Source organism: Oncorhynchus mykiss, chromosome 16 (assembly GCF_057628025.1).
Source record: "Oncorhynchus mykiss isolate SJ-2025 chromosome 16, ASM5762802v1, whole genome shotgun sequence".
Taxonomy (NCBI): domain Eukaryota; kingdom Metazoa; phylum Chordata; class Actinopteri; order Salmoniformes; family Salmonidae; genus Oncorhynchus; species Oncorhynchus mykiss.
Window position 1 is genome coordinate 38,667,979 of NC_143037.1, and position 27,597 is coordinate 38,695,575.

General features: G+C 42.7%; 1 protein-coding gene across 1 annotated transcript in view; it reads left to right on the forward strand.

Annotated features, from left to right (window-relative positions):
* Positions 1-27,597, forward strand: part of LOC110491049 (espin) — a 119,140-nt gene that overhangs the window by 19,891 nt on the left and 71,652 nt on the right. The window contains exons 3-7 of the mRNA XM_090201597.1: positions 1,728-1,914; positions 9,167-9,349; positions 15,182-15,313; positions 22,059-22,308; positions 23,058-23,332. Coding sequence (XP_090057723.1) covers positions 1,728-1,914; positions 9,167-9,349; positions 15,182-15,313; positions 22,059-22,308; positions 23,058-23,332 — 1,027 coding nt within the window. The remainder of the gene's footprint in view (positions 1-1,727; positions 1,915-9,166; positions 9,350-15,181; positions 15,314-22,058; positions 22,309-23,057; positions 23,333-27,597) is intronic.

Consider the following 27,597-nt stretch of genomic DNA (forward strand, 5'->3'; position numbering starts at 1 on the left):
TGTGACTCCATGGGTTGATACATTTGATTTCCATTGATAAGTTTTGTGTGATTTTGATGTCAGCACATTCAACTATGTAAAGAAAAAAGTATTTAATAAGAATATTTCATTCATTCAGATCTAGGATGTGTTATTTTAGTGTTCTATTTTTTTTGAGCAGTGTATTTGGCCGCAACTGTACCTGTTGAGACTAAGGGTGCAGGCCACAGCAAGCTAAACTGAAATAGTAGCACCTAAATAATTGAGAATGTCAAAAATGTAAGTGATTTTTGCATTAGTATGACCATGTAAAGCCATCTTTCTCACACAAAGGTTGATCTGTGTGTGAGATAATCTATGAAATAATGATAAGATTGGCCTTGAAGGGGAGAAGGGTGTGTATTTGTACACTGTACATCCAGTAATAGTGGAGGCAATTTCAAGTTGACTAATTGATAGCTTGAAAAAAATAGATATATATTAGGTGTGTGCGTTTGTGGGACGGTGTCATCTATTGTTGCACTTTGTATTGCTACCCTCTCACAAGGACAAGCCCTTTGAAATCTACACCTGTACTCCAAAAGCACTTCCTTTACAGGAGTGCCTGAGTCTGTTTAGGCTAGAACTCAGTCGTCCCCCTTGTCATGAGGCATCTCAAAAGAGCACATGGACATCTTGGTGCATTTTTTCTCCAGTAGTATTTGAGGGGGGTTGTGTGAATGTTAGTATATAAGCACCAGCCCCTTTCCATAAACCTATGTTGTTCTCCCTCTCCAGACCCCGGGATGCAGGAGAGCTCTTTAGTTACACTTTAGTTACACTCCTGAATAATGCAGTTGTCTGCCCACTTCCTGATGACAGAACTGCAGGTCCCTTTCCTGTGGTGAAATATTTAAGGGGTGATTGTTTTGACCTGGAGCATCACCCCAAATCCAAATCCTCGGTCACACCTACTGTTTGGAGTTTTGTCATGTTTTTGAGACACAAAACAAAGTGGGAGGCTTACTCGGTCAAGTTAGTTGTTGGCTTGGGTTCTATGTTGTCTCTGTCCGGTGAGGTGAAACGGGGTGTCCTTTACCCCTCCCCCTCTTACCCACCCCACCTGTCCCCCGTCCCTCCCTCCATTTCTGGCCTGTCACCACACTGCTGCCTGGTTAATCCTGGGGTAGTGAGGAGCAGAACCAGCGGGGCGGTAAGTCTCTTAACGGGCTCATTGCCTGCTTGTCAGTCAGTGTCCAAATAAAGAAAGGCCTTATGGGATTTAGAGGGGAAGCACTTGTTCACTGCTTGACCTCCCGCTGTGACTAGGAGATCTGGGGCAAGTGTGGGAATTGTCATCGGATGGTATATCCTGTTGGCCTTTGGGGAACTGTGAGAACATTGAGGGTGGAGTTTGGCTCCAGGGGGTGGAGTTGGCTCGATGTGCTAATCAGAATACTCCCCCAGTCTTGGTGACTTGGACTGGAGCCTCATGGAAAGGCTACTTAGGGTTCCAACTTTGACCAAGCCCAATCTGAGGGTGTTATGAAGTTATTGTTGACCTGTCAGTGATTAGATTAGTTTAGGTATTCAGAACCCCCCCCCCCCCCCACGAATAGCATTAATGCCCAAGTTTTGGCAACCGAATACATGTTTATACACTCTTCTTGTCTTACAACTATTTTGGGTGTTGTTCAAGAATCACAATGTAATTTTACATGGTAATTCATTCAATAAAGTTGAATACAGGTCTGTTAATCCTCTTTTAGCGTTGTCAATTCCCAAACAAAGAATGGTGCCACACCCCTCTACCTGGCCTGCCAGGAGGGCCACCTGGAGGTCGTCCAATACCTGGTGAAGGACTGCGGGGCGGAGCCGAGCATCAGAGCCAATGACGGGATGACACCTCTGCATGCTGCCGCCCAAATGGGCCATAACACTGTCATTGTCTGGCTGGTAGGTCATTGTCCTGATTCATACTGTCTGCTTTTGTCATTTCTTCTACTGTATTTGTTGTACTATTGTATTGTGTGTTTGGGTCCTAGACAAGCACTACATTAATCCACTGTGGGTGTACATAGGGCTGTTGCAGTGACTGTATTACTGCCACAGCGGCAGTCATGAGTCTTGACCGCAGTCAAAATCCACGTGACCGTTGAGTCATGGTAATCTCCTCCTATGCACTCTGGACATGTTTTGGTAGTACCCAACTTTCTAAATACCATCAGGTCCTAATGGCCTGGTAGTCAGGGATCTATTATCCATCCATCAGGTCCTAATGGCCTGGTGGTCAGGGATCTACTGTCCCTCCATCAGGTTCTAATGGGCTGGTACTCAGGGCTCTTGTCCCTCCATCAGGTCCTAATGGCCTGGTACTCAGGGCTCTACTGTCCCTCCATCAGGTCCTAATGGCCTGGTAGTCAGGGATCTATTATCCGGCCATCAGGTCCTAATGGCCTGGTACTCAGGGATCTACCGTCCCTCCATCAGGTCCTAATGGCCTGGTACTCAGGGCTCTATTGTCCCTCCATCAGGTCCTAATGGCCTGGTGGTCAGGGATCTACTGTCCCTCCATCAGGTCCTAATGGCCTGGTAGTCAGGGATCTACCATCCCTCCATAAGGTCCTAATGGCCTGGTACTCAGGGATCTACCATCCCTCCATCAGGTCCTAATGGCCTGGTACTCAGGGATCTACCGTCCCTCCATCGGGTCCTAATGGCCTGGTAGTCAGGGATCTACTGTCCCTCCATCGGGTCCCAATGGCCTGGTAGTCAGGACCTGATGGAGGGCAGTAGATCCCTGACTACCAGGCCATTAGGACCTGATGGAGGGACAGTAGATCCCTAATGGCCTGGTAGTCAGGGATCTACTGTCCCTCCATCAGGTTCTAATGGGCTGGTACTCAGGGCTCTATTGTCCCTCCATCAGGTTCTAATGGGCTGGTACTCAGGGCTCTATTGTCCCTCCATCAGGTCCTAATGGCCTGGTACTCAGGGATCTACCATCCCTCCATCAGGTCCTAATGGCCTGGTACTCAGGGATCTACCATCCCTCCATCAGGTCCTAATGGCCTGGTACTCAGGGATCTACCGTCCCTCCATCAGGTCCTAATGGCCTGGTAGTCAGGGCTCTATTGTCCCTCCATCAGGTCCTAATGGCCTGGTAGTCAGGGCTCTATTGTCCCTCCATCGGGTTCTAATGGGCTGGTACTCAGGGCTCTTGTCCCTCCATCAGGTTCTAATGGGCTGGTACTCAGGGCTCTATTGTCCCTCCATCAGGTCCTAATGGCCTGGTACTCGGGGATCTACTGTCCCTCCATCAGGTCCTAATGGCCTGGTACTCGGGGATCTACAGTCCCTCCATCAGGTCCTAATGGCCTGGTAGTCAAGGATCTACTGTCCCTCCATCAGGTTCTAATGGGCTGGTACTCAGGGCTCTTGTCCCTCCATCAGGTTCTAATGGGCTGGTACTCAGGGCTCTATTGTCCCTCCATCAGGTCCTAATGGCCTGGTACTCGGGGATCTACTGTCCCTCCATCAGGTCCTAATGGCCTGGTACTCGGGGATCTACAGTCCCTCCATCAGGTCCTAATGGCCTGGTAGTCAAGGATCTACTGTCCCTCCATCAGGTCCAAATGGGCTGGTACTCAGGGATCTACTGTCCCTCCATCAGGTCCTAATGGCCTGGTACTCAGTGATCTACTGTCCCTCCATCAGGTCCTAATGGCCTGGTACTCAGGGATCTACTGTCCCTCCATCAGGTCCTAATGGCCTGGTATTCAGGGCTCTATTTTTCCTCTAACCACTGACATAAATGCAATAGAAAATCACATCAAAAACTGATCATCAAACAGTATCATGCTTTTAAAACTCACCTCACTGATGATCAATTTGAAAAAGTTCAACAGCCGGTTGAAACTGAGTGGAAAACGTGTGAATGTTGTTTCAATGCCTGACACGGAACCCAAACCGGCAGCGTGCGTGTGCGCCATCGTGCGCACATTTATTTTGTCCCCCTACACCAAACACGATCACGACACGCATGTTAAAATATCAAAACAAACTCTGAACCAATGACATTAATTTGGGGACAGGTCAAAAAGCATTAAACATGTATGGCAATTTAGCTAGTTAGCTTGCACTTGCTAGCTAATTTGTCCTATTTAGCTAGCTTGCTGTTGCTAGCTAATATGTCCTGGGATGTAAACATTAGGTTGTTATTTTACCTGAAATGCACAAGGTCCTCTACTCCGACAATTAATCCACACATAACTGTCAACCGACTCATTTCTAGTCATCTCTCCTCCTTCCAGGCTTTTTCATCTTTGAACTTTCATAGTATCACCACGAAGACCGGCAAAACAGTTCATCTTTCAATCACCCACGTGGGTATAACCAATGAGGAGATGGCACATTCTTCTATAAACCAATGAGGAGATGGGAGAGGCAGGACTTTCAGCGCAATCTGCGTCAGAAATAGAAAGGAGTTCTATTTTAGCCCTTGGCATCGCAGACGCTCGTGGGCACAAGCAAGCAGTGTGGGTGTAACAATTGAATAACATGGATATCTAAATGTATTTTGCGGCGCATGTTAGACATGTTAGACAACGAAATGGACAGCGCTTTCTAAGGTCATGATTCATTGAAAATGCTATTTGCATATTAGAGCTTATGCATACCTCAAGCCTGAAAAAAAAAAGTTGAATTAAAATAATTGTGCTTTTTTTACAGTACATAGCCTATGCATGGGCAGAAAAACATTTTAATTATATTTTAAGATTTCTTTGGTACATAATTGGTCTAGCCTGTATTCTAAAATGAACACATTTTAGTAATCACATTAGTGTCGACTGCGTTATTATGTATACTGGATGGACTGGTTACATTATGCTATGCTCCTAACTTTCTATTCATGAGTCTGGGAGAGAACGTATAGATAGTCCTATACTGGATGGACTTGGTTACATTATGCTATGCTCCTAACTTTCTATTCATGAGTCTGGGAGAGAACGTATAGATTGTCCTATACTGGATGGACTGGTTACATTATGCTATGCTCCTAACTTTCTATTCATGAGTCTTGGAGAGAACGTATAGATAGTCCTATACTGGATGGACTGGTTACGTTATGCTATGCTCCTAACATTCTATTCATGAGTCTGGGAGAGAACGTATAGGTCTAGGCAATGCTGTTGGTTCATTGATTGTGCAGGGTGGCTTACAGAGTTAGCCTACCATTATAGTGAATGTGATTTTTAAAAACCTAGTAAAAGGGATGTTTTTTTATATTTTCATTATTTATAGGCCCACACATTTACCTTTTTAGCTACATCATAACTCACGACCGTAGGTTTTCAGCGGAATATCACCTGTCACATAGCGAGAGGCTGCATGCTCCTCAAACAGTGGAGTGAAACAACCGAAGTAGACTATCCAACATGATTGAAAAGTGAATTGGTAGGAAAGCGGCCTCCATTCGCTATTGACTGCATACAGATGACATGTCTTTTTGCACCTGACCCTTTGAGAATGGGCCATTCTAAATCGCAACTCATTTGATATATTAGTAATATCTTGTCTGCTAATTGAACAAGCCTGCAGCCTATGGCCCATAGCCAGATAACATACAATAGGCCTGCTCATATTCTGTTCTTCTGAAATACATTTATGTCATGTTTCTTTAGACCTGCCTAAAATAATGGGTTCATTGTAATGGTGTGTATGAAATACATTTTTTAAAATACTTTTTATTTTTTAATGTAGATGTTAGAAAAGGCACATCAGCGGCTTGAATGAGTGGAGGCTTGGAGATGCTAAACATGTTTATGCTAATTAAGGGTCAGTTTTTTGCATGCCAATCAGCTGACAAAATGTCATGATGCCACAGACCTACATGTACTTTAGTACCCTTTTAACCATAAAGGACATACAGTGCCTTCAAAGTAGTCAGACCCCTTAACTTTTTACACATTACATAACAGCCTATTGTCTACTTATTAGTCAAATTAAAGAGATACAGTGCCTTCAGAAAGTATTCAGACCTCTTGACTTTATACACATTTTGTTACGTTACAGCCTTATTCTAAAATTGATTAAATTGTTTTTCCCCCTCAGCAACCTACACACAATACCCCATAATGACAAAGCAAAAACTGTTTTTTAGAAATTGTTGCTAATTAAAAAAATAAATAACATAACTGATCACATTTACATAAGTATTCAGGCCCTTTACTCAGTACTTTGTTGAAGCACATTTGGCAGCAATTACAGCCTTGAGTCTTCTTGGGTATGATGCTACAAGCTTGGCATACCTGTCACGGTTTTCTTGGTGAGAAGGAGAGTCGGACCAAAATGCAGCGTGGCTATTGCAATCCATGTTTATTTAAATAAAGAAACACGAATCTAAATACTAACACTACCAAAACAATAAACTTAATGAAAACCGAAACAGCCTATACTTGTGTAAACTAACACCGAACAAGGACATCAGGACACTAAGGACAATCACCCACAAAACCCAACACCAAACAGGCTACCTAAATATGGTTCCCAATCAGAGACAATGACGAACACCTGCCTCTGATTGAGAACCATATCAGGCCAAACATAAAACTAGACATGTAACATAGAATGCCCACTCAGCTCACACCCTGACCAACCAAAACATAGAAATATACAAAGTAAACTATGGTCAGGGTGTGACAATACCTGTATTTGGTGAGTTCCTTAAATTCTTCTCTGCAGATCCTCTCAAGCTCTGTCAGGTTGGATGTGGAGCGTTGCTGCACAGCTATTTTCAGGTCTCTCCAGAGATGTTTGATCGAGTTCAAGTCTGGGCTCTGGCTGGGCTACTCAAGGACATTCAGAGACTTGTCCCGAAGCCACTCCTGCGTTGTCTTGGCTGTGTGCTTAGGGTCGTTGTCCTGTTGGAAGGCGAACCTTCACCCCAGTCTGATGTCCTGAGCGCTCTGAAGCAAGTTTTCATCAAGGAACTCTGTACTTTGCTCCATTGATCTTTGCCTCAATCTTGACTAGTCTCCCAGTCCTTGCTGCTGAAAAACATCCCAACAGCATGATCTTAGTTTCATCAAACCAGAGAATCTTGTTTCTCATGGTAAAACTCCAAGCGGGCTGTCATGTGCTTTTTTACTGAGGAGTGCCTTTCGTCTGGCCACGCTACCATAACGGCCTGATTGGTGGAGTGCTGCAGAGATCTTTGTCCTTCAGGAAGGTTCTCCCATCTCCACAGAGGAACTCTAGATCTGTGACAAAGGCCCTTCTCACCCCATTGCTCAGTTTGACTGGGCGGCCAGCTCTAGGAAGAGTCTGAGTGGTTCTAAACTTCTTTCATTTAAGAAAGATGGAGGCCACTGTGTTCTTGGGGACCTTCAACAATGCAGAAATGTGTCGGTGCCCATCGCCAGATCTGTGCTTAGACACATGTCTGTCTTGGGAACTCTATGGACAATTCCTTCAACCTCATGGCTTGGTTTTTGCTCTGACATGCACTGTCAACTGTGGGACCTTTTATACAGTTGAAGTCGGAAGTTTACATACACCTTAGCCAACTACATTTAAACTCAGTTTTTACCAATTCCTGACATTTAATCCTAGTAAAAATTCCCTGTCTTAGGTCAGTTGGGATCACCACTTTATTTTAATGTGAAATATCAGAACAATAGTAGAGATTTATTTCAGGTTTTATTTCTTTCATCACATGCCCAGTGGTGAAGTTTACATACACTCAATTAGTATTTGGTAGCATTGCCTTAAACAATTTAAACTTGGGTCAAACGTTTCGTGTAGCCTTCCACAAGCATCCCACAATAAGTTAGGTGAATTCTGCCCATTCCTCCTGACAGAGCTGGTGTAACTGAGTCAGGTTTGTAGGCCTCCATGCTTCGGATTGATTTCCACTTTTCGCACCAAAGTACGTTTTAATTAAAAATATATATTTCACCTTTTATTTAATTAACCAGGTAGGCTAGTTGAGAACAAGTTCTCATTTACAACTGCGACCTGGCCAAGATAAAGCAAAGCAGTGCGACACAAACAACAACACAGAGTTACACATGAAATAAACAAACATACAGTCAACAACAAATTAGAAAAAAAGTATATATTCAGTGTGTGCAAATGAGGTTTCTTACCTTACCTCCCTTATCTTTAGCCATAGTGGCGAAATATTTACAATTTAGCAATTCAACACTGGAGTGATAGATGTACAGAAGATGAATGGGATGATGTTGTTGGATTGGCTATTTACAGATGGGCTATGTACAGGTGCTGTGAGCTGCTCTGACAGCTGGTGCTTAAAGTTAGTGAGGGAGATACAGTGGGGCAAAAAAGTATTTAGTCAGCCACCTATTGTGCAAGTTCTCCCACTTAAAAAGATGAGAGGCCTGTAATTTTCATCATAGTTACACTTCAACTATGACAGACAAAATGAGAAAAAAAATCCAGAAAGTCACATTGTAGGATTTTTTTATGAATTTATTTGCAAATTATGAAAAGTCTCCAGCTTCAGTGATTTTTGCAATTCGTTCCAGTCATTGGCAGCAGAGAACTGGAAGGAAAGGCAGCCAAATGAGGAATTGGCTTTGGGGGTGACCTGTGAAATATACTGTTTGTATGTATGTATGTATGTATGTGTGTGTGTGTGTGTATTAGCAGCTCACCACCAGATACATGCATGCATGCATACACAACAATAACACATTTGATTTACATGACCACATAGACAGTATATTGGATAGGCAATCACTTGAAAAACTACAAACCTCAGATTTCCCACTTCCTGGTTGGATTTTTCTCAGGTTTTCGCCTGCCATATGAGTTCTGTTATACTCACAGACATCATTCAAACAGTTTCAGAAACTTCAGTGTTTTCTATCCAAATCTACTAATAGTATGCATATCCTAGCCTCTGGGCCTGAGTAGCAGGCAGTTTACTCTGGGCACGCTTTTCATCCGGACGTGAAAATACTGCCCCTACACCAAAGAAGTTAAAGCTCTTTAGTCTACAGAGCAACACCCATCCACTACCAATGGTTGATAGAGAATGCTTAATGTTAGGGTTAATGGATACCAATTTGATGGTGGGAAGTTGAACATCTATAAACTAAGGGGAGCCAACTAACAAAGTGTTACCGAACCAAATGGCAGCTGGCGCTACATACTGTTCAGCCTCTACTATTGTCCGTTGCAGATGAGCTTCACAGAGATCAGCCTGTCAGACCGGGACGGTGACGGTGCCACGGCCATGCACTTCGCCGCCAGCCGCGGCCATGCCAAGGTGCTCAGCTGGCTGCTACTGCACGGTGGCGAGATCATCACCGATAGCTGGGGCGGAACGCCGCTACACGATGCTGCGGAGAACGGGGAGCTGGAGGTGTGTGTGGTGGGGGGTTGCCAGTTTATAACCGTACATAGAGAGGGATCTGTAGGAGAACACATGACAATGGTTCAATGGGGTTAGACACCGTATAGTGCTGTGTGTGAGGCTAGTCAAGACAGCAAGGGGGATGGGAATTACGAACAGGTAACTTCATACAAATCCAGAAATAGCCAAGGGAGCCATTTACACCATGCATTTGAGTGAGAGCGGAAAGTTGATATTGTCTCCCTAAGGTTAGACGCACAGCTATTTTTTTTAATGAGCTGACATTCGTCTGTGTTGCTGTCTTTGTCACTGTCTCTCTCTTCCTTTCTGACTCTCTCCTTCTCCCCATCTCTCTCTCTCTCGTTGACGATGTTGTTAGTTTGTTCGCCTGCTGTTTTTGGTTTCTGTATGTTTGCTATGAATATGAGCCGCATGCCTGTATTTGTATTCATTAAGGATCCCCAAGTTACTCTTCATGGGGGCCAGCAACATTAAGGCAGTTATATACAATTTAAAATATGACATTACATTTCAAAACCCTTTTTACAACACATTGTGTGTGCCCTCATGCCACTACTCTACTACCACACATCTACAATACAAAATCCATGTGTGTGTGTGTAGATTGCATGTCTTATCATGTGTATGTGTAAGCGTGTCTCTTCACAGTCCCCGCTGTTCTAGAAGATGTATTTTTATACTGCTTGCATCAGTTACCTGATATGAAATAGAGTTCCATGTAGACATGGCTCTACGCAATACTGTGCGCCTGTCAATACTTTTCTGCTTGATAACCAGTGCACTTTTCTGTATGTTGTAAAAGCGTTACATCGTCGCTGCCCATATCATTGCATAGTGCAGAAAATACACGAGAGTTCAGGGGCCTTGTTTTCACAAAGTTAACCATTTTCACTGTAGTGTCCAAAACATATTTCAAGTTGTCAGGCATTCCCTTGGCAGCAAGAGCCTCTCGGTGGATGCTGCAGTGTACCCACCTGGTGTCGGGAGCAACTGCTTGCATGTGCGTTACCACTCCACTATGTCTCCCTGTCATGGCTTTTGCGCCGTCAGTACAGATACCAACACATCTTGACCACCCAAGTCCATTTGATGTCACAAAGCTGTCCAGTACTTTACAAATATCCTCTCCTGTTGTCCTGGTTTCCAGTGGTTTTCAGAAGAGGATGTCTTCCTTAACTGACCCTGCATAAACGTAACAGACATATACCAGGAGCTGTCCCAGGCCCGCCACGTCTGTTGACTCATCCAGCTGTAACGCATACTCCCAATATAAGTGAACCCCAAATCACTGTAGTTCTCATCATATGTGCGCCTCTTCGATGGTCCAACGTCCCTGTCTGTTCAGTGCTTTCCCGGGTAAGGGGGCAGTAGCTCTTCAGCTGCATCATATTCCCAACTGCCAAGTGTCCATGCTAGCTGGGCTAACAACAAATGTAGAATTACTGATGCTAGCATTGGATGTGGTCAACTTGTGTGTCATCAACAAGTGCAGGTGTAGTACTGCTGGTAGTAGCAGCATGATGTCCTAGTAGCAGTACTACCAGTATAGCTGGTAGTAGCAGTATGATGTCCTAGTAGCAGTACTACCAGTAAAGCTGGTAGTAGCAGTATGATGTCCTAGTAGCAGTACTACCAGTAGAGCTGGTAGTAGCAGTATGATGTCCTAGTAGTAGTAGCAGTACTACCAGTAGAGCTGGTCTGTGTCTCTATGGACTCGGGCCTTACTTTATTTTAACCATTTATCCATTTTCGAGCAAATGGAATGAGCAGCAGCTATGTTTGGATACATACGGACCATTAGTGGAATTCCCCCGAGAGGGTAACGGTTAATGTGATTGGATGTTAATTATTTGACTAGGCTACCTGTATTTGACATTGTTGTTATTTCGCTGAACACTAGATGGTTTAATTTTATTTTTGGCAGTGAAACGAGGCTACTCAAGCCAGGAAAAAAACCTCACCCAAATGTATAGCCTCGTTGGAAAATATAAATGGACTGTTTGAAAATGTGAAAAAAAACTACAAATCTCATTTTTATTTGGAGTAGCCCCAACGGCATTGCGCGTATCCCAGTGTGGGAACACCTGCATTAGGAGATTGTCACGTTCTGACCTTTATTTCCTTTGTTTTGTTTTTATTTAGTATGGCGGGGGGTGAGTTGGGGTGGGCAGTCTGTGTTTTTCTATGTTGGGGTTTTGAGTTCAGCCTAGTATGATTCTCAATCAGAGGCAGGTGTCGTTAGTTGTCGCTGATTGAGAATCCTACTTAGGTAGCCTGGGTTTCACTTTTGGTTTGTGGGTGTTTGTTTCTGTGTGAGTGTTGCCACACGGTACTGTTTCGGTTTTCGTTATGTTCACGTTTATTGTTTTATATTTCATAGTGTTCAGTTTATCTTAAAGTAAATGTTATGGACTCTTACCACGCTGCGCATTGGTCCTCCGATCCTTCTCGCTACTCCTCCTCAGAAGAGGAGGAAGAATGCCGTTACAGAGATAAGGGCAGACTCTTCATTTCACCTGCCACAGACCGGATCACTCACTGTTGCAGCACTCCAGGAGATCTAGTTACAGTATGGAATTCACAACTAAAGGTTTGCTAGCCAGATATTACTAAGTTAACCTCTGCTCTACGAGCAATCCCGTATCCGGGAGCGTAATCATAGCCTCAAACACATTAGCATAACTCAGCGGACATAAATACCCCTAAACTTTTCCTATTCATGCAAATCGCAAATGAAATACATATATTCAAACACAAGCTTAGGCTTTTGTTAACAACACTGTCATCTCAGATTTTCTAAATATGCGTTACGGCCAACGCTAGACAAGCATTTGTGTAAGTTTATCATGGCATAATGCTATGCTAGGCTCTGCTGGCAGCAGGCAACATTTTCACGAAAATAAGAAAAGCAACCAAATTAAATCATTTACCTTTGAAGAACTTCAGATGCTTTCACTCAGGAGACTCCCAGTTAGATAGCAAATGTTCCTTTTTTCCAAAAATATTATTTTTGTAGGCGAAATAGCTCCCGTTTCTTCATCATGCTTGGCTGAGAAACAACAACTATAACGCCAAACCTTTTTCAAAATTTGCTCCATAATATCGACAGAAACATGGCAAACGTTGTTTAGGATCCATCCTCAAGGTGTTTTTAAGATATATATTCGATAATATATCCGTCGAGGCAATTGGTTTCTCATAAGAAGCGATTGGAAAAATGGCTACCTCAGTATTTTACGCAAGATTTTCTGCGGGAGACACCATGTGACCACATGCTATATATGGTCCCTTACGGCCATTCTTCAATGGAAATGCCTAAAAAGACGTCACAATGCTGTAGACACCTTGGGGAATACGTGGAAAACGTAAGCTCATCCGTAACTCATTCACAGCCGTATAAGGAGTCATTGGCATGAGGCAGTTTAAAAAAATGCGGCACTTCCTGGTTGGATTTTTATCTGGGTTTCGCCTGTAACATCAGTTCTGTGGCACTCACAGACAATATCTTTGCAGTTTTGGAAACGTCAGTGTTTTCTTTCCAAAGCTGTCAATTATATGCATAGTCGAGCATCTTTTCGTGACAAAATATTTTGTTTAGAACAGGTTTTTCATCCCAAAATTTTAATAGCACCACCTAGTCGCAAGAAGTTAATGGTATAAAATGTGCAAAATGCTCTGCAGTTGTGCATTTGGTTAGCAAATTTAGTAGCTAATTATCTAGCTACAGTGCCTTGCGAAAGTATTCGGCCCCCTTGAACTTTGCAACCTTTTGCCACATTTCAGGCTTCAAACATAAATATATATAACTGTATTTTTTTTGTGAAGAATCAACAACAAGTGGGACACAATCATGAAGTGGAACGACATTTATTGGATATTTCAAACTTTTTTAACAAATCAAAAACTGAAAAATTGGGCGTGCAAAATTATTCAGCCCCTTTACTTTCAGTGCAGCAAACTCTCTCCAGAAGTTCAGTGAGGATCTCTGAATGATCCAATGTTGACCTAAATGACTAATGATGATAAATACAATCCACCTGTGTGTAATCAAGTCTCCGTATAAATGCACCTGCACTGTGATAGTCTCAGAGGTCCCTTAAAAGCGCAGAGAGCATCATGAAGAACAAGGAACACACCAGGCAGGTCCGAGATACTGTTGTGAAGAAGTTTAAAGCCGGATTTGGATACAAAAATATTTCCCAAGCTTTAAACATCCCAAGGAGCACTGTGCAAGCGATAATATTGAAATGGAAGGAGTATCAGACCACTGCAAATCTACCAAGACCTGGCCGTCCCTCTAAACTTTCAGCTCGTACAAGGAGAAGACTGATCAGAGATGCAGCCAAGAGGCCCATGATCACTCTGGATGAACTGCAGAGATCTACAGCTGAGGTGGGAGACTCTGTCCATAGGACAACAATCAGTCGTATATTGCACAAATCTGGCCTTTATGGAAGAGTGGCAAGAAGAAAGCCATTTCTTAAAGATATCCATAAAAAGTGTTGTTTAAAGTTTGCCACAAGCCACCTGGGAGACACACCAAACATGTGGAAGAAGGTGCTCTGGTCAGATGAAACCAAAATGTAACTTTTTGGCAGCAATGCAAAACGTTATGTTTGGCGTAAAAGCAACACAGCTCATCACCCTGAACGCACCATCCCCACTGTCAAACATGGTGGTGGCAGCATCATGGTTTGGGCCTGCTTTTCTTCAGTAGGGACAGGGAAGATGGTTAAAATTGATGGGAAGATGGATGGAGCCAAATACAGGACCATTCTGGAAGAAAACCTGATGGAGTCTGCAAAAGACCTGAGACTGGGACGGAGATTTGTCTTCCAACAAGACAATGATCCAAAACATAAAGCAAAATCTACAATGGAATGGTTCAAAAATAAACATATCCAGGTGTTAGAATGGCCAAGTCAAAGTCCAGACCTGAATCCAATCGAGAATCTGTGCAAAGAACTGAAAACTGCTGTTCACAAATGCTCTCCATCCAACCTCACTGAGCTCGAGCTGTTTTGCAAGGAGGAATGGGAAAAAAATTCAGTCTCTCGATGTGCAAAACTGATAGAGACATACCCCAAGCGACTTACAGCTGTAATCGCAGCAAAAGGTGGCGCTACAAAGTATTAACTTAAGGGGGCTGAATAATTTTGCACGCCCAATTTTTCAGTTTTTGATTTGTTAAAAAAGTTTGAAATATCCAATAAATGTCGTTCCACTTCATGATTGTGTCCCACTTGTTGTTGATTCTTCACAAAAAAATACAGTTTTATATCTTTATGTTTGAAGCCTGAAATGTGGCACAAGGTCGCAAAGTTCAAGGGGGCCGAATACTTTCGCAAGGCACTGTAAGTAGTTGGCTTCTTGCAAAAACACGCTTCTCTTTGTGACAGCAGAGAATCCCCTCCTGGATCAAGAACCTTCTGTCAAACATTTATTTTGTATGAGTAGCATTTTTTGTTGTTGTTACTTGTATAACTTTATGAGCTGGGGATGTCTGTCCTGCAAGTGGTTTGCCAGAGACTGTATAAAATGTTTGCAATGTGCTTGTTAGCATTTAGCTAGCATTCACTGTGGGATTTTACATGTACTTGTTAGCATTGCTAACCTTTGGATTCAGTGGGGTTTGAAAATAGTGGCCCTTGTGTTCAGTGCCAGTATTACCGAATATCCCTGGTTAGCAACATGTCGGAATGAACGTTTGACAATCTGGATAACGGCCAAACCTACCGATGACATTTGGCTTACTCCTAAAAAGAATGGACAAAGTTTTGTCCGTTCAGTGTGTCCCTCTCCTCTCTCTTTCTCTCCTAGTGCTGTCAGATCCTGGTGGTGAATGGGGTGGACCTGGGCATACGGGACCAGGACGGCTTCTCGTCGGCCGACTTGGCAGAGTACAACGGGCACGTCCAGTGTGCCAAGTACCTGTGCACTGTTGAGAACATGGTGAGACACAGGATGCATTAGACAGGACACACTGTAGTGAAATTGTTTCAACTGAAAATTAAATGTAGTCCGTTTTCTTCCACTGGTGCCTAATGAATACAACCCAGGTGAAATTTGTAGGTAGCTGGGATATCTAGATGAGAGGAAGATTAAGTCTATTCCAGCCAGGGCACTAAATTAACTTTTTTCATTGGTAGCACTGTTGCCCCGAACTTCAAAAGTAAGAAGCACCAGACAAAATGTAGATTTTTATTTTATTTTTTACTGCAAATTACTGTCCTATCATTCTTAATTGTCATCAGCTGTTACCTTGATGTAGAACTCACTAGAGTGGGCAAGACAGAATAAAAACAACTTTTTAATAACAGTATTCAAAAGTGCAACATCAAACAATTTTATATAGGTGAATTAAATAACCTTGCAAACTGTTTGACAGGATACCTAATTTCCATATGTTGGGTTGATTTTGTAATCCATAATTTTTCTGCATGAGTAACATGGGTCTGAATTTGGTAAAAGCCATCTCTTCTTTGGCAATGCAGTAAGCGGTGTTCAATTTAATCTGTAGCTGAGTTAGCTGCCTGTTCACCGGCTTGTTCCCTGTCAAATACGGTTGTCTGGTAGTAGGCGTAGTGATGTTGTTCCTGCCCCCTTCCCCCAATGGACTTGTCCAGGAAATTGATGTGCTTTTGGCATAAGTTATGTTTTAGCAATGACTTGTGTTTTAGGTTGTTGGACCCAGAAGCAAAATAAGTTTTCCCTGCTGCTTTTACCCCACACTTACGACAGTGTGTAGTTTTATCCCTCCTTGGATCGGTAGCAGCATTTCCAACATTGTCCATCATCTGGTTGTAGTTGATAATTTCATAATGAGTTTTTTGCTAAGGAAAGCTTCAATTCTGCAGCATTTTGTTGTTCTTGCTAGCTAGCTAGCTAGCTAGCTAATGCCATTACTTAGCTGACAGAAAGGGGCGGCAAAATTCTGGGGAAAGTATGCTTGAAAAGGGATTGGTTGTGTGCCTGGCATGTGATTTGATTTAATTAGCTACATTTAAACATTTGTAGCGTTATGATTTGTACACAATGTTTCAGCCTGTCTTGTTTGAGCAGTGAAGAGAAGTGTTGCGGTGTAATATTGTTATGCAATTATAAAAATAAATGATTGGATAATTTTTTCCTCGCACAGTGCTCCCAAAATAAAAGATATTAGTTGCACAGCAACATTTTTAGTTACAATGGGGGAGCCCTGATTCCAGCTTGAATGTAAAGATAGTACACTGCTCAAAAAAATAAAGCGAACACTTAAACAACACAATGTAACTCCAAGTCAATCACACTTCTGTGAAATCAAACTGTCCACTTAGGAAGCAACACTGATTGACAACAAATTTCACATGCTGTTGTGTGAATGGAATAGACAACCGGTGGAAATTATAGGCAATTAGCAAGACACCCCCAATAAAGGAGTGGTTCTGCAGGTGATATCCACAGACCACTTCTCAGTTCCTATGCTTCCTGGCTGATGTTTTGGTCACTTTTGAATGCTGGCGGTGCTTTCACTCTAGTGGTAGCATGAGACGGAGTCTACAACCCACACAAGTGGCTCAGGTAGTGCAGCTCATCCAGGATGGCACATCAATGCGAGCTGTGGCAAGAAGGTTTGTTTACACAACCCTATGGAGACACCGCATGATGGTTGTGTAAACATTTTTGTGCAGACAAACACTCTTCAATATCAGTATCAGATGTATCACAACCATTGTGTCAAATGCGTTGTACAACCTGTGTCTGAATGGGGTGTAACATCTTGTAACATAATTACCTGGTTAAATCTCCCCACTGCCTGGTAAACTTATTGACACTACCCATCCCTTAAGCGGGGTAATTGTCATCAGCAACTGCTGAATAGCATAGCGCCACAGTCAAATAATATTACTTAAAAATATTCATATTCATGAAATCATAAGTGCAATATTGCAAAACACAGCTTAGCCTTTTGTTAATCCACCTGTCGTCTCAGATTTTGAAATTATGCTTTACAGCGAAAGCAATCCAAGTGTTTAAGTTTATCGATCGCATGACAAAACATTAAGTACACTTCGCATCAGGTAGCTTGGTCACAAATCAGAAAAGCAATCAAATTAATCGTTTACCTTTGATCTTCGGATGTTTTCACTCACGAGACTCCCAGTTATTAAACAACAAATGTTCCTTTTGTTCCATAAAGATTATTTTTATATCTAAAATACCTCCGTTTGTTTGTCGCGTTATGTTCAGAAATCCACAGGAAAGAGCGGTCACGACAACGCAGACAAATTCCAAATAATATCCATAATGTCCACAGAAACATGTCAATCAAACTTTTTTATAATCAATCCTCAGGTTGTTTTTAAAATATAAATTCGATAATATATCAACCGGGATTGTAGGTTTTTCAATAGGACCTGGAGAAACAATGGCCGATTTACTCTGTTGCGCAAAACTCACTCTAGGAGCCCCCACCTATCCACTTACGCAATGGTATCTTTCACGCTCAGTTTCAGGCTTTTATTTTGAAAAATATGTCTAAACACTGACACCTTAGGGAAGCCATATAAAAAGGAATCTGGTTGATATCCCTTTAAATCGGGGATAGGCATGCATAGGAACAGAGGTTTCAAAATAAGAGGCACTTCCTGATTGGATTTTCCTCAGGTTTTCACCTGCAATATCAGTTGTTATACTCAGACAATATTTTGACCGTTTTGGACACTTTAGTGTTTTATATCCTAATCTGTCAATTACAGTGGGGAGAAAAAGTATTTGATACACTGCGGATTTTGCAGGTTTTCCTAGGTCTGTAATTTTTTATCATAGGTACACTTCAACTGTGAGAGACGGAATCCTAAACAAAAATCCAGAAAATCACATTGTATGATTTTGAACTAATTAATTTGCATTTTATTGTATGACATAAGTATTTGATACATCAGAAAATCAGACTTAATATTTGGTACAGAAACCTTTGCTTGCAATTAGAGATCATACGTTTCCTGTAGTTCTTGACCAGTTTTGCACACACTGCAGCAGGGATTTTGGCCCAATCCTCCATACAGACCTTCTCCAGATCCTTCAGGTTTCGGGGCTGTCGCTGGGCAATACGGACTTTCAGCTCCCTCCAAAGATTTTCTATTGGATTCAGGTCTGGAGACTGGCTAGGCCACTCCAGGACCTTGAGATGCTTCTTACGGAGCCACTCCTTAGTTGCCCTGGCTGTGTGTTTCGGGTCGTTGTCATGCTGGAAGACCCAGCCACGACCCATCTTCAATGCTCTTACTGAGGGAAGGAGGTTGTTGGCCAAGATGTCGCGATACATGGCCCCATCCATCTTCCCCTCAATAAGGTGCAGTCGTCCTGTCCCCTTTGCAGAAAAGCATACCCAAAGAATGATGTTTCCACTTCCATGCTTCACGGTTGGGATGGTGTTCTTGGGGTTGTACTCATCCTTCTTCCTCCAAACACGGCGAGTGGAGTTTAGACCAAAAAGCTCTATTTTTGTCTCATCAGACCACATGACCTTCTCTCATTCCTCCTCTGGATCATCCAGATGGTCATTGGCAAACTTCAGACGGGGCTGGACATGCGCTGGCTTGAGCAAGGGGACCTTGCGTGCGCTGCAGAATTTTAATCCATGGCGGCGTAGTGTTACTAATGTTTTTTTTTGAGACTGTGGTCCCTGCTCTCTTCAGGTCATTGACCAGGTCCTGCCGTGTAGTTCTGGGCTGATCCCTCACCTTCCTCATGATCATTGATGCCCCACGAGGTGAGACCTTGCATGGAGCCCTAGACCGAGGGTGATTGACCGTCATCTTGAATTTCTTCCATTTTCTAATAATTGCGCCAACAGTTGTTGCCTTCTCACCAAGCTGCTTGCCTATTGTCCTGTAGCCCATCCCAGCCTTGTGCAGATCTACAATTTATCCCTGATGTCCTTACACAGCTCTCTGGTCTTGGCAATTGTGGAGAGGTTGGAGTCTGTTTGAGTGTGTGGACAGGTATCTTTTATACAGGTAATGAGTTCAAACAGGTGCAGTTAATACAGGTAATGAGTGGATAACAGGAGGGCTTCTTAAAGAAAAACTAACAGGTCTGTGAGAGCCGGAATTCTTTCTGGTTGGTAGGTGATCAAATACTTATGTCATGCAATAAAATGCAAATTAATTACTTCAAAATCATACAATGTGATTTTCTGGATTTTTGACGGTTGAAATGTACCTATGATAAAAATTACAGACCTCTACATGCTTTGTAAGTAGGAAACACTGCCGATTTTGCAGGTTATCAAATACTTGTTCTCCCCACTCTATATGCATATTCTAGCATCTGGTCCTGAGAAATAGGCCGTTTACTTTGGGAACGTTATTTTTCCAAGCATAAAAATAGTGCCCCCTAGCTTCAAGAGGTTAAATCTCCCCACTGCCTGGTGTTTACACAACCATCATGCGGTGTCTCCATAGGGTTGTGTAATTACTTTTGTAAAGATAAACTCTGTTGCATAACAACCTTTGTGCATTGTAGATACAGTGGTTCCTCCTTTAAAAGTTGCGAGCTTGCACCGCGTCACGGCTTAATTGTTCCAGACCACCACAAGGGGGAGTTAGATAACTTTGGGTCCCAAGGTTTTCATATGACCAACCATATCGAGTGGTTCCAATGACGAATTTGACGCGAGCCACCCGTCCCTGGGTGAAGTTGTCTGAAAAAACATTACAGTGGAACCAAAAGTAAGTAGTTATAACGTCATAATGAGAATGATGACGCGTGGAAGAGGGAAAGGAATGAGATGGGAACAACAAGAATTTGTTGCAAGTTGGGGAGGGAGGCTAATAGCTGAACAATAGACTATTCAACCTTTACTAAAGAATTGTCTAATAGCTGAGCTAGGTGTGAAAACCCTCATCCTATCACAGACCAGATTTGTCCTAACGACCAAGGGGTAGCTTGCTACTCAATGTAATAAAGACATGACTTTTAAAATAAGTTACCTTAAACGTTATGTTGGCTGACAATTTGTTCGCTACGCTGTCCTTACGAATCACATAGGGTATCATTACAGCAGTATGTACCGGTATGTTAGCTAACTACCTAACATTAGTAGTTATACATCAAACTTGCCTGTATATTAACTATAGGCTATCTAAATACCCAACGTCAATTGACACGATTATTCCCGTCATTCTTAGCTTAGCGAAATGGTATAGTTGTTGTGTGTTCCCAATGGACATTCTGGTGCTTTTGTAAATTCGCTATGGCTATCTACACCAATTTCAAAGCGCGCTCGTCTGAGTGTACCAGAATGCAGAATAAATCATTTACGAGCGCTCAACACAGGTTGAATATGGCCGGGGTCAGTAAATGTCAGCAAAAAGCGTAATTTAAATTGTTTCCAGCAGCACAGTAACCAACGGTTAACATGAAAACTGCCTTACCAGCTCTGCTAGGGTGAGTAAAATGGTCAGAGTAGTCTCATTTGTGTCTGCAAGTAGCTAGCAAACTTTAGCTTGGGTGCTTGACTGCCGTTGTAAGGCCAGAACGCTCAAATCAACCCTACTCCTCTGCCCGAACGTCCAGTGTGTGCTACGAGAGCGAAACTGTCTGAATTTACAAACTGACAATCTGATAATGTGCAGCGCCATATTTTCTGTTCCATCCTAACGGAGACCCAGAGGGTTTTTCAATTATCATGGAATTGAAACACCATAATATTAAGCAAATTAATTAAGCAAGTACCAGTCAAAAGTTTGGACACCTACTAATTTCAGGATCACAACTATGAAATAACACTGGTGTCCCGCGTGCCCCGTATTTTGTAGTACAGACATGGCCTGCTCTCCCTTATGTAAGGGATTAGGCACTTTCCCATGTTTACTGCAGTATGTATTGTAGACTGCACAGTAGCCTAATAAACAAACACATTTCATTAATAAAATAATGATAAAAAATATTATTTCAAATGGCAGATATTGAGTTAGTTATGGACCCATAACGAATTACCATGGGAATAAATATCACTGATTTACAGAAATAATGAAGGCTTAGAATTTTCCAATCCTGTAACCTACGTTGTACAGCGTCATATTTTCCATTCCATCCTATCTGTCCCCTGAGGGTTTCGTTTTTCGTTTATCTCTGAATAGAAACAACATAATATTAATCAAATTAATTAAGTCAAATTTCTTCAAATCAATCCCATATACTATGTTATTACAAAAAAAGGTTTTAAATTCTCTGGTAATGCCAATACGGAATACTATCAAATGCTTCTCAAAGATGCCCTCTGGTGGTCAAACTTGCAATAATTTGCAGTAACAGAAGAAATGGTTGACAAATAGATAATGTGCCACAGAATGCTGCAGCAGCATGCAAGGTGTCCCGGAGTGTGACGCAACTTTTAAAGGAGGAACCATTGTACAGTAAGTTGTACAACTTGAGTATGTAGAGCAAGATAGAAATGTATCATGTGTAAGAGATAAGATTATCGTTGTGTAGAATAGGAAGTCGTGTCAACTCTATTTGTTACATTTCGATATATAACATTCAAAATGTTTGACTTCACTGAACACACCCCAAGACAAGCAAGCACACTAATTTTCTTCAGGAAATGTACCTTTTCAGTCCCACTCCCAGGCTAAGTTAGGTTGCCCTTTCCCTTAGGTTCCTGGATGACCTTGTTTTGTTAACCCCTCGTTGTGGTTGTCTTATCCAGAGTGTGGCGCACCGCGTGCTTTCCAGGGACCCATCGGCCGACCTGGAGTACAGCAAGCAGCCCGACATGGGCCTGTCATCCCCCAACAACACGATGTCCCCAGCGGGGTCGCGGCAGACCCAGCAACCGGCCCACTTCGACATGGGCTCGCCCTCCAGCACCCTGTCCAACTATGACTCAGCTAACTCCAGCCAGTGTAGCATGGGAGAAAAGCGGAGCGGCTCACCCCCTTCATCACGAGCCCCCACCGGTTAGTCACGCACCCCACCCCACACGCACCCCACCCCACACACACACACGCACCACACACGCACCCCACCCCACACGCACCCCAGATGTCACACACACGCACCCACCCCACACACACCCCAGCACACACCCCAGATTTCACACTCATGCACACACACACACGCTCCCTCACACACATTAACTTTCTGAACTAGCTGGATTGAACTATAGGAAAATTGAATTAAGGACAATAGTTAAGATTACACAGGGGGAAAAAATTGAAAAATTGTGGGAACTACCTCAACTCATCTGACTGGAACAAATTCCATGTAACAATTTGCATTCCTTTGTATGATGCCACAACAGCGCTCCATACTAGTGCGTCCCTCTAGTGGCAGGTAGGATAAATCATCTGTCTGTGAGTCAACCACTGCATCCAAACTAAGTGTCTCCAAATGCAATCCTGGAGAGCTACTGGGTGTTCAGGCTTTTGTTCCACACCTGCACTATTATTTGAAAAAGGTAATGGATTTTATAGTGCTTTTCCAGGTGCACAAAGCATGTAGATGAAACAAAATCCTCCAACAGCTATAATGTGCAATACCCAACCTGGGTGTTTCTATGTCCTTAGAAATAGAACTCCTAGAACAGCCGTTAGTCCACCCATCAACCACCCATTGACTTGAATGGTGATGTCTGTTCAAGGAATTCTAGCTATTTCTATAGCTACCTCATCCATCTCACCCCTGACCCATTGTGTCCTTGTCGCAGGCGGAGGCCCAGCAGAGTCGGACATAAATGACATGCATACTTACACGGATATGCTCAACCCTGACGTGGAGCCCGAAGCTCCCAAGTGCAAGGAGCTCGCCGCCACCGCTCAGCCGCCTCCCCCACCCCTGCTGGCCTTGCCAATGCCCCTTCCCCCTGACTCCCCCTCCCAACCGCTCCTGCCTCCCCCCGAATACCCTCTGCCACAGCCCCCCGCGGACTCAGCCGATATCTATCTGAAGGCGAAGAGCAACCTGAGGCACGTGGAGGAGGTGGTGAGCATTCTCTCTTCCTTTACTGGTGAAAAGCAGAAGGGCACAACTCAGGTTCCTCAAGGGACACAGTCCTGTTGTTTTTATTAACCAATCCCTGGTGTAGAGATTAAAATGCGCACACACACTGTCAAGCTCTCACTTGCACACACACAAGGCTTCATGTTGTCTCACACACTAACCCTAATATCTCTCTCTCTCTCACTCACTCACTCACTCACTCACTCACTCACTCACTCACTCACACACACACTATTAAGTCACTTGTACATGCAGTCCTATTAATTAAGAAGCTTTTTTGAAGACTTCTGTGTCCATTGAGAGAACATGCCGTAATCAGGAATTAAGAAGATCAATTTCCTCTCAACCTAACCATTCGATGCCATTGAGCCCCCAGTCTAAAAATGGCTGTCCTCTTAACAAATCACATAAGTTAGTGGTTAACAGAATTTTTCATGACTACCCAATCTCTGTACCCCACACATACAATTATCTATAAGGTCCCTCAATCGAGTAGTGAAATTCAAGCACAGATTAAACCACAAAGACCAGGGAGGTTTTTTGCCTTACAAAGAAGGGTGGATGTGTAAACATTTTACAAGAAGACACTGAATCTCCCTTTGAGCATGGTGAAGTTATTAATTAGGCTTTGGATAGTTTATCAATACACACAGTCACTACAGAGATACAGGCGTCCTTCCTAACTCAGTTGCCGGAGAGAAAGGAAACTGCTCAGGGATTTCACCATGACACCAATGGTGATTTTAAAGAGTATGAGAACTGAAGATGGGTCAACAACATTGTCGTTACTCCACAATACTAACCTAAATGACAGTGAAAAGAAGGAAGACTGTACAGAATAAAAATATTCCAAAACATGCATCCTGTTTGCAACAAGCCACTAAAGTAATACTGCAAAAAATGTGGCAAAGAAATTAACTTTTTGTCCTGAATACAAAGCATTAAGTTTGGGGCAAATCCAACACAACGTATCACTGAGTACCACTCTTCAAATTTTAAACCATGGTGATGCCTGCATCATGTAATGGGTATCCTTGTCTTCAGCAAGGACTAGGGAGTTTTTTGGGGATAAAAATAAACAGAATATAGCTATAAGCACAGGTAAAATCCTAGAGGTTCAGTCTGCTTTCCAACAGACACTGGGAGACGAATTCACCTTTCAACAGTACAATAACCTAAAACACAAGGACAAATCTACAATGGACTTGCTTACCAAGACAACATGTAATGTTCCTGAGTGGCCGAGTTAAAGTTGACTTAAATCGTCTTGAACTTGGAAATGGCTGTCTTGGAAATGGCTAGGTTAGGTTTGGATGTGCGTGAAGCGCACACTTCTCCAGCATGCCAGTGGCCATTGAAGGTGAGCATTTGCCCACTGAAGTTGGTTATGACACCGAACTTCAGTTAGGTCAAGACCCTGGTGAGGACAACGAGCACACGGATGAGCTTCCCTGAGACTGTTTCTGACAGTTTGTTCAGAAATTCCTTGGTTGTTCAAACCCACAGTTTAATCAGCTGTCCGAGTGGCAGGTCTCAGACCATCCCATCCCCATCCCGCCTGATGTGGAGGTCCCTGGCTGGCGTGGTTATACGTGGTCTGCTGTGGTGAGGCCAGTTGGACGTACTGCCAAATTCTCTATAATGACGTTAGAGGTGTTTTATGGTAGAGAAATTAACAAAATGATCTGGCAACAACTTTTGGACATTCCTGCAGACAGCATGCCAATTGCACACTCCCTCAACTTGAGACATCTGTGGCATTGTGTTGTGTGACAACTGCACATTTTAGTGGCCTTTTATTGTCCCCAGCACAAGGTGCACCTGTGTAATGATCATGCTGTTTAATCCGCTACTTGATATGCCACACCTGTCAGATGGATGTATTATCTTGACAAAGGAGAAATGCTCACTAACAGGGATATAAAGAAATTTGTGCACAAAGTTTGAGAAAATAAGCTTTTTGTGTATGTAACATTTCTTGGATCTTTTATTTCAGCTCATGAAACATGGGACCATACTTGCTCATATCTTTAATATTAAATTATTTACAATGTATGATGGGACACTTAAATGCCCATTGCTTCTGCAACCATGAGAAGCCAACCGTAGATCTAATCTAGTAGTTGCCCATGCAAACTAGATGTATGCCACAGCATGACCACGCTGACCACAGTAAAGACAAAAGACTGAAACAGCTAAATGAACACAGATAACTGGGTCTGTCCGTGTGGTGGGAGGGGTTGAGGGTGGTTATAGTCTTGTCCTGGACGCAGAACTGAGCAATTACCCCTTTAGATAGCCAATTTGGACTTTGCAGCTGGTCTATGTTGTAAAAGGTCTTCACCTGAGCTCACAGATCACTGCACCTGTACAAAGCTCATCTGTAAATAGCCCATCCAATCTACCTCATCCCCATACTGTATTTATTCATTTATCTTGCTCCTTTGCACCCCAGTATCTCAACTTGCACATTCATCTTCTGCACATCATACCATTCCAGTGTTTAATTGCTATATTGTAATTACTTTGCCACCATGGCCTATTTATTGCCTTACATGCTGTATATAGAGTTTTCTACTGTATTATTGACTGTATGTTGGTTTATTACATGTGTAACTCTGTGTTCTTGTATGTGTCGAACTGCTTTGCTTTATCTTGGCCAGGTCTCAGTTGCAAATGAGAACTTGTTCTCAACTTGCCTACCTGGTTAAATAAAAGTTAAATAAATAAACAATTCAAATTCAAAAATGTCAAAACAAAAATGAGCTTTTTGGTCTTTAGACTTTGTTGGGGTTAGGCATTAGGGTTTGCAGTGTGGTTAGGGTTATGTTTAAAATAAGGTTTTATGACTTTGTGGCTATGGCAAATAGTGACCACTCTGCAGAGCTGCCCCAGAACAAGATTCATGATGAAAAATGCATTACCCACTGTGTGTATGCACGGGCACACCCACACTTCACAAAGTGCTGCTTGGGGACCTTGTCTTTGACAACAGACGTGAGCCAACAATGCAGAAACACCCATGAAGCCACAAAGGACAAGAGAAAAGAAGAAACAACAGGACAATACAAAGGGAAGAGGTCACTGACGTTGGGGATGTCGGTCAATTATTTCTGCCGGTCTTAGATTTGACAATTTATTGATCTGTTGAATGTCTCTCTAGCTTTTGCCATGGTTCCTTTTGAAAACTAAATGAATGCAATGCCAATTTAAATGGCGACGGCATTTGACAATGATCTACTCAACAGCCATTTTTTTTTTAAATATGTATTTTTTATTTCACCTTTATTTAACCAGGTAGGACAGTTGAGAACAAGTTCTCATTTACAACTGAGACCTGGCCAAGATAAAGCAAAGCAGTGCGACACATTCAACAACACAGTTACACATGGAATAAACAAACATACAGTCAATAACACAATATAAAAATCTATATACAGTGTGTGTAAATGTAGAAGAGTAGGGAGGTAAGGCAATAAATAGGCCATAGAGGTGAAAATAATTACAATTTAGCATTAACACGGGAGTGATAGATGTGCAGATGATGTGCATAACACTTAGTAATATTGCATAATCCTGTATCTGGTTGGTTATACTCTGTGTGTGTGTGTGTGTGTGTGTGTGTGTATATATATATATATTACTGTCTATAGTGATAAGTACAGAACCCATAAGAAGAAACTGTTTTTACCTCAAACTGCTGCTCGGGTGCCATGTGGTGTTTTGTACAGTGCAACATATTTTTGTGTTTTTGTGAGCATAACTTCTGCAATCAACCTTAGGCTCCCCACATTGAGTAAGCCTGGCCAAAAGTGGCTTAACTGAGTTGAGGAGATGGAAAGAAAGTCAGACGTATCCCAGCTTTTGCTAGAGTCAAACTTGCAATGTAAATAGTTTTAATGAAATAGTTTGCATTAGGTAAATACTCTACCCCTAAAAAGACACAGGTGGAAAAGCACTACATTTTTACTTCCTGAACTGATTGAATTGAAATGGAATTGTCCCCAACCCTGGACTACCATAATATCATGAAAAGGCCTAGCTATCTTTGAAACATGGGTCCTTTCGGATAAACTGTTGTCAGGTGTCTGAGCTTTCTTCTCAACAGGTGGCCTAGAGAGCTAGGAATGGGAAAGGGAGCAGCCCGGAGATGCAGTAGAGGGCCATGTTATACTGATCTATGTCCCTTCCTGTGAGGTCACGAGGGGGCTCTCATACCTCGAACAGGAACTGTGTAAATGTGAATT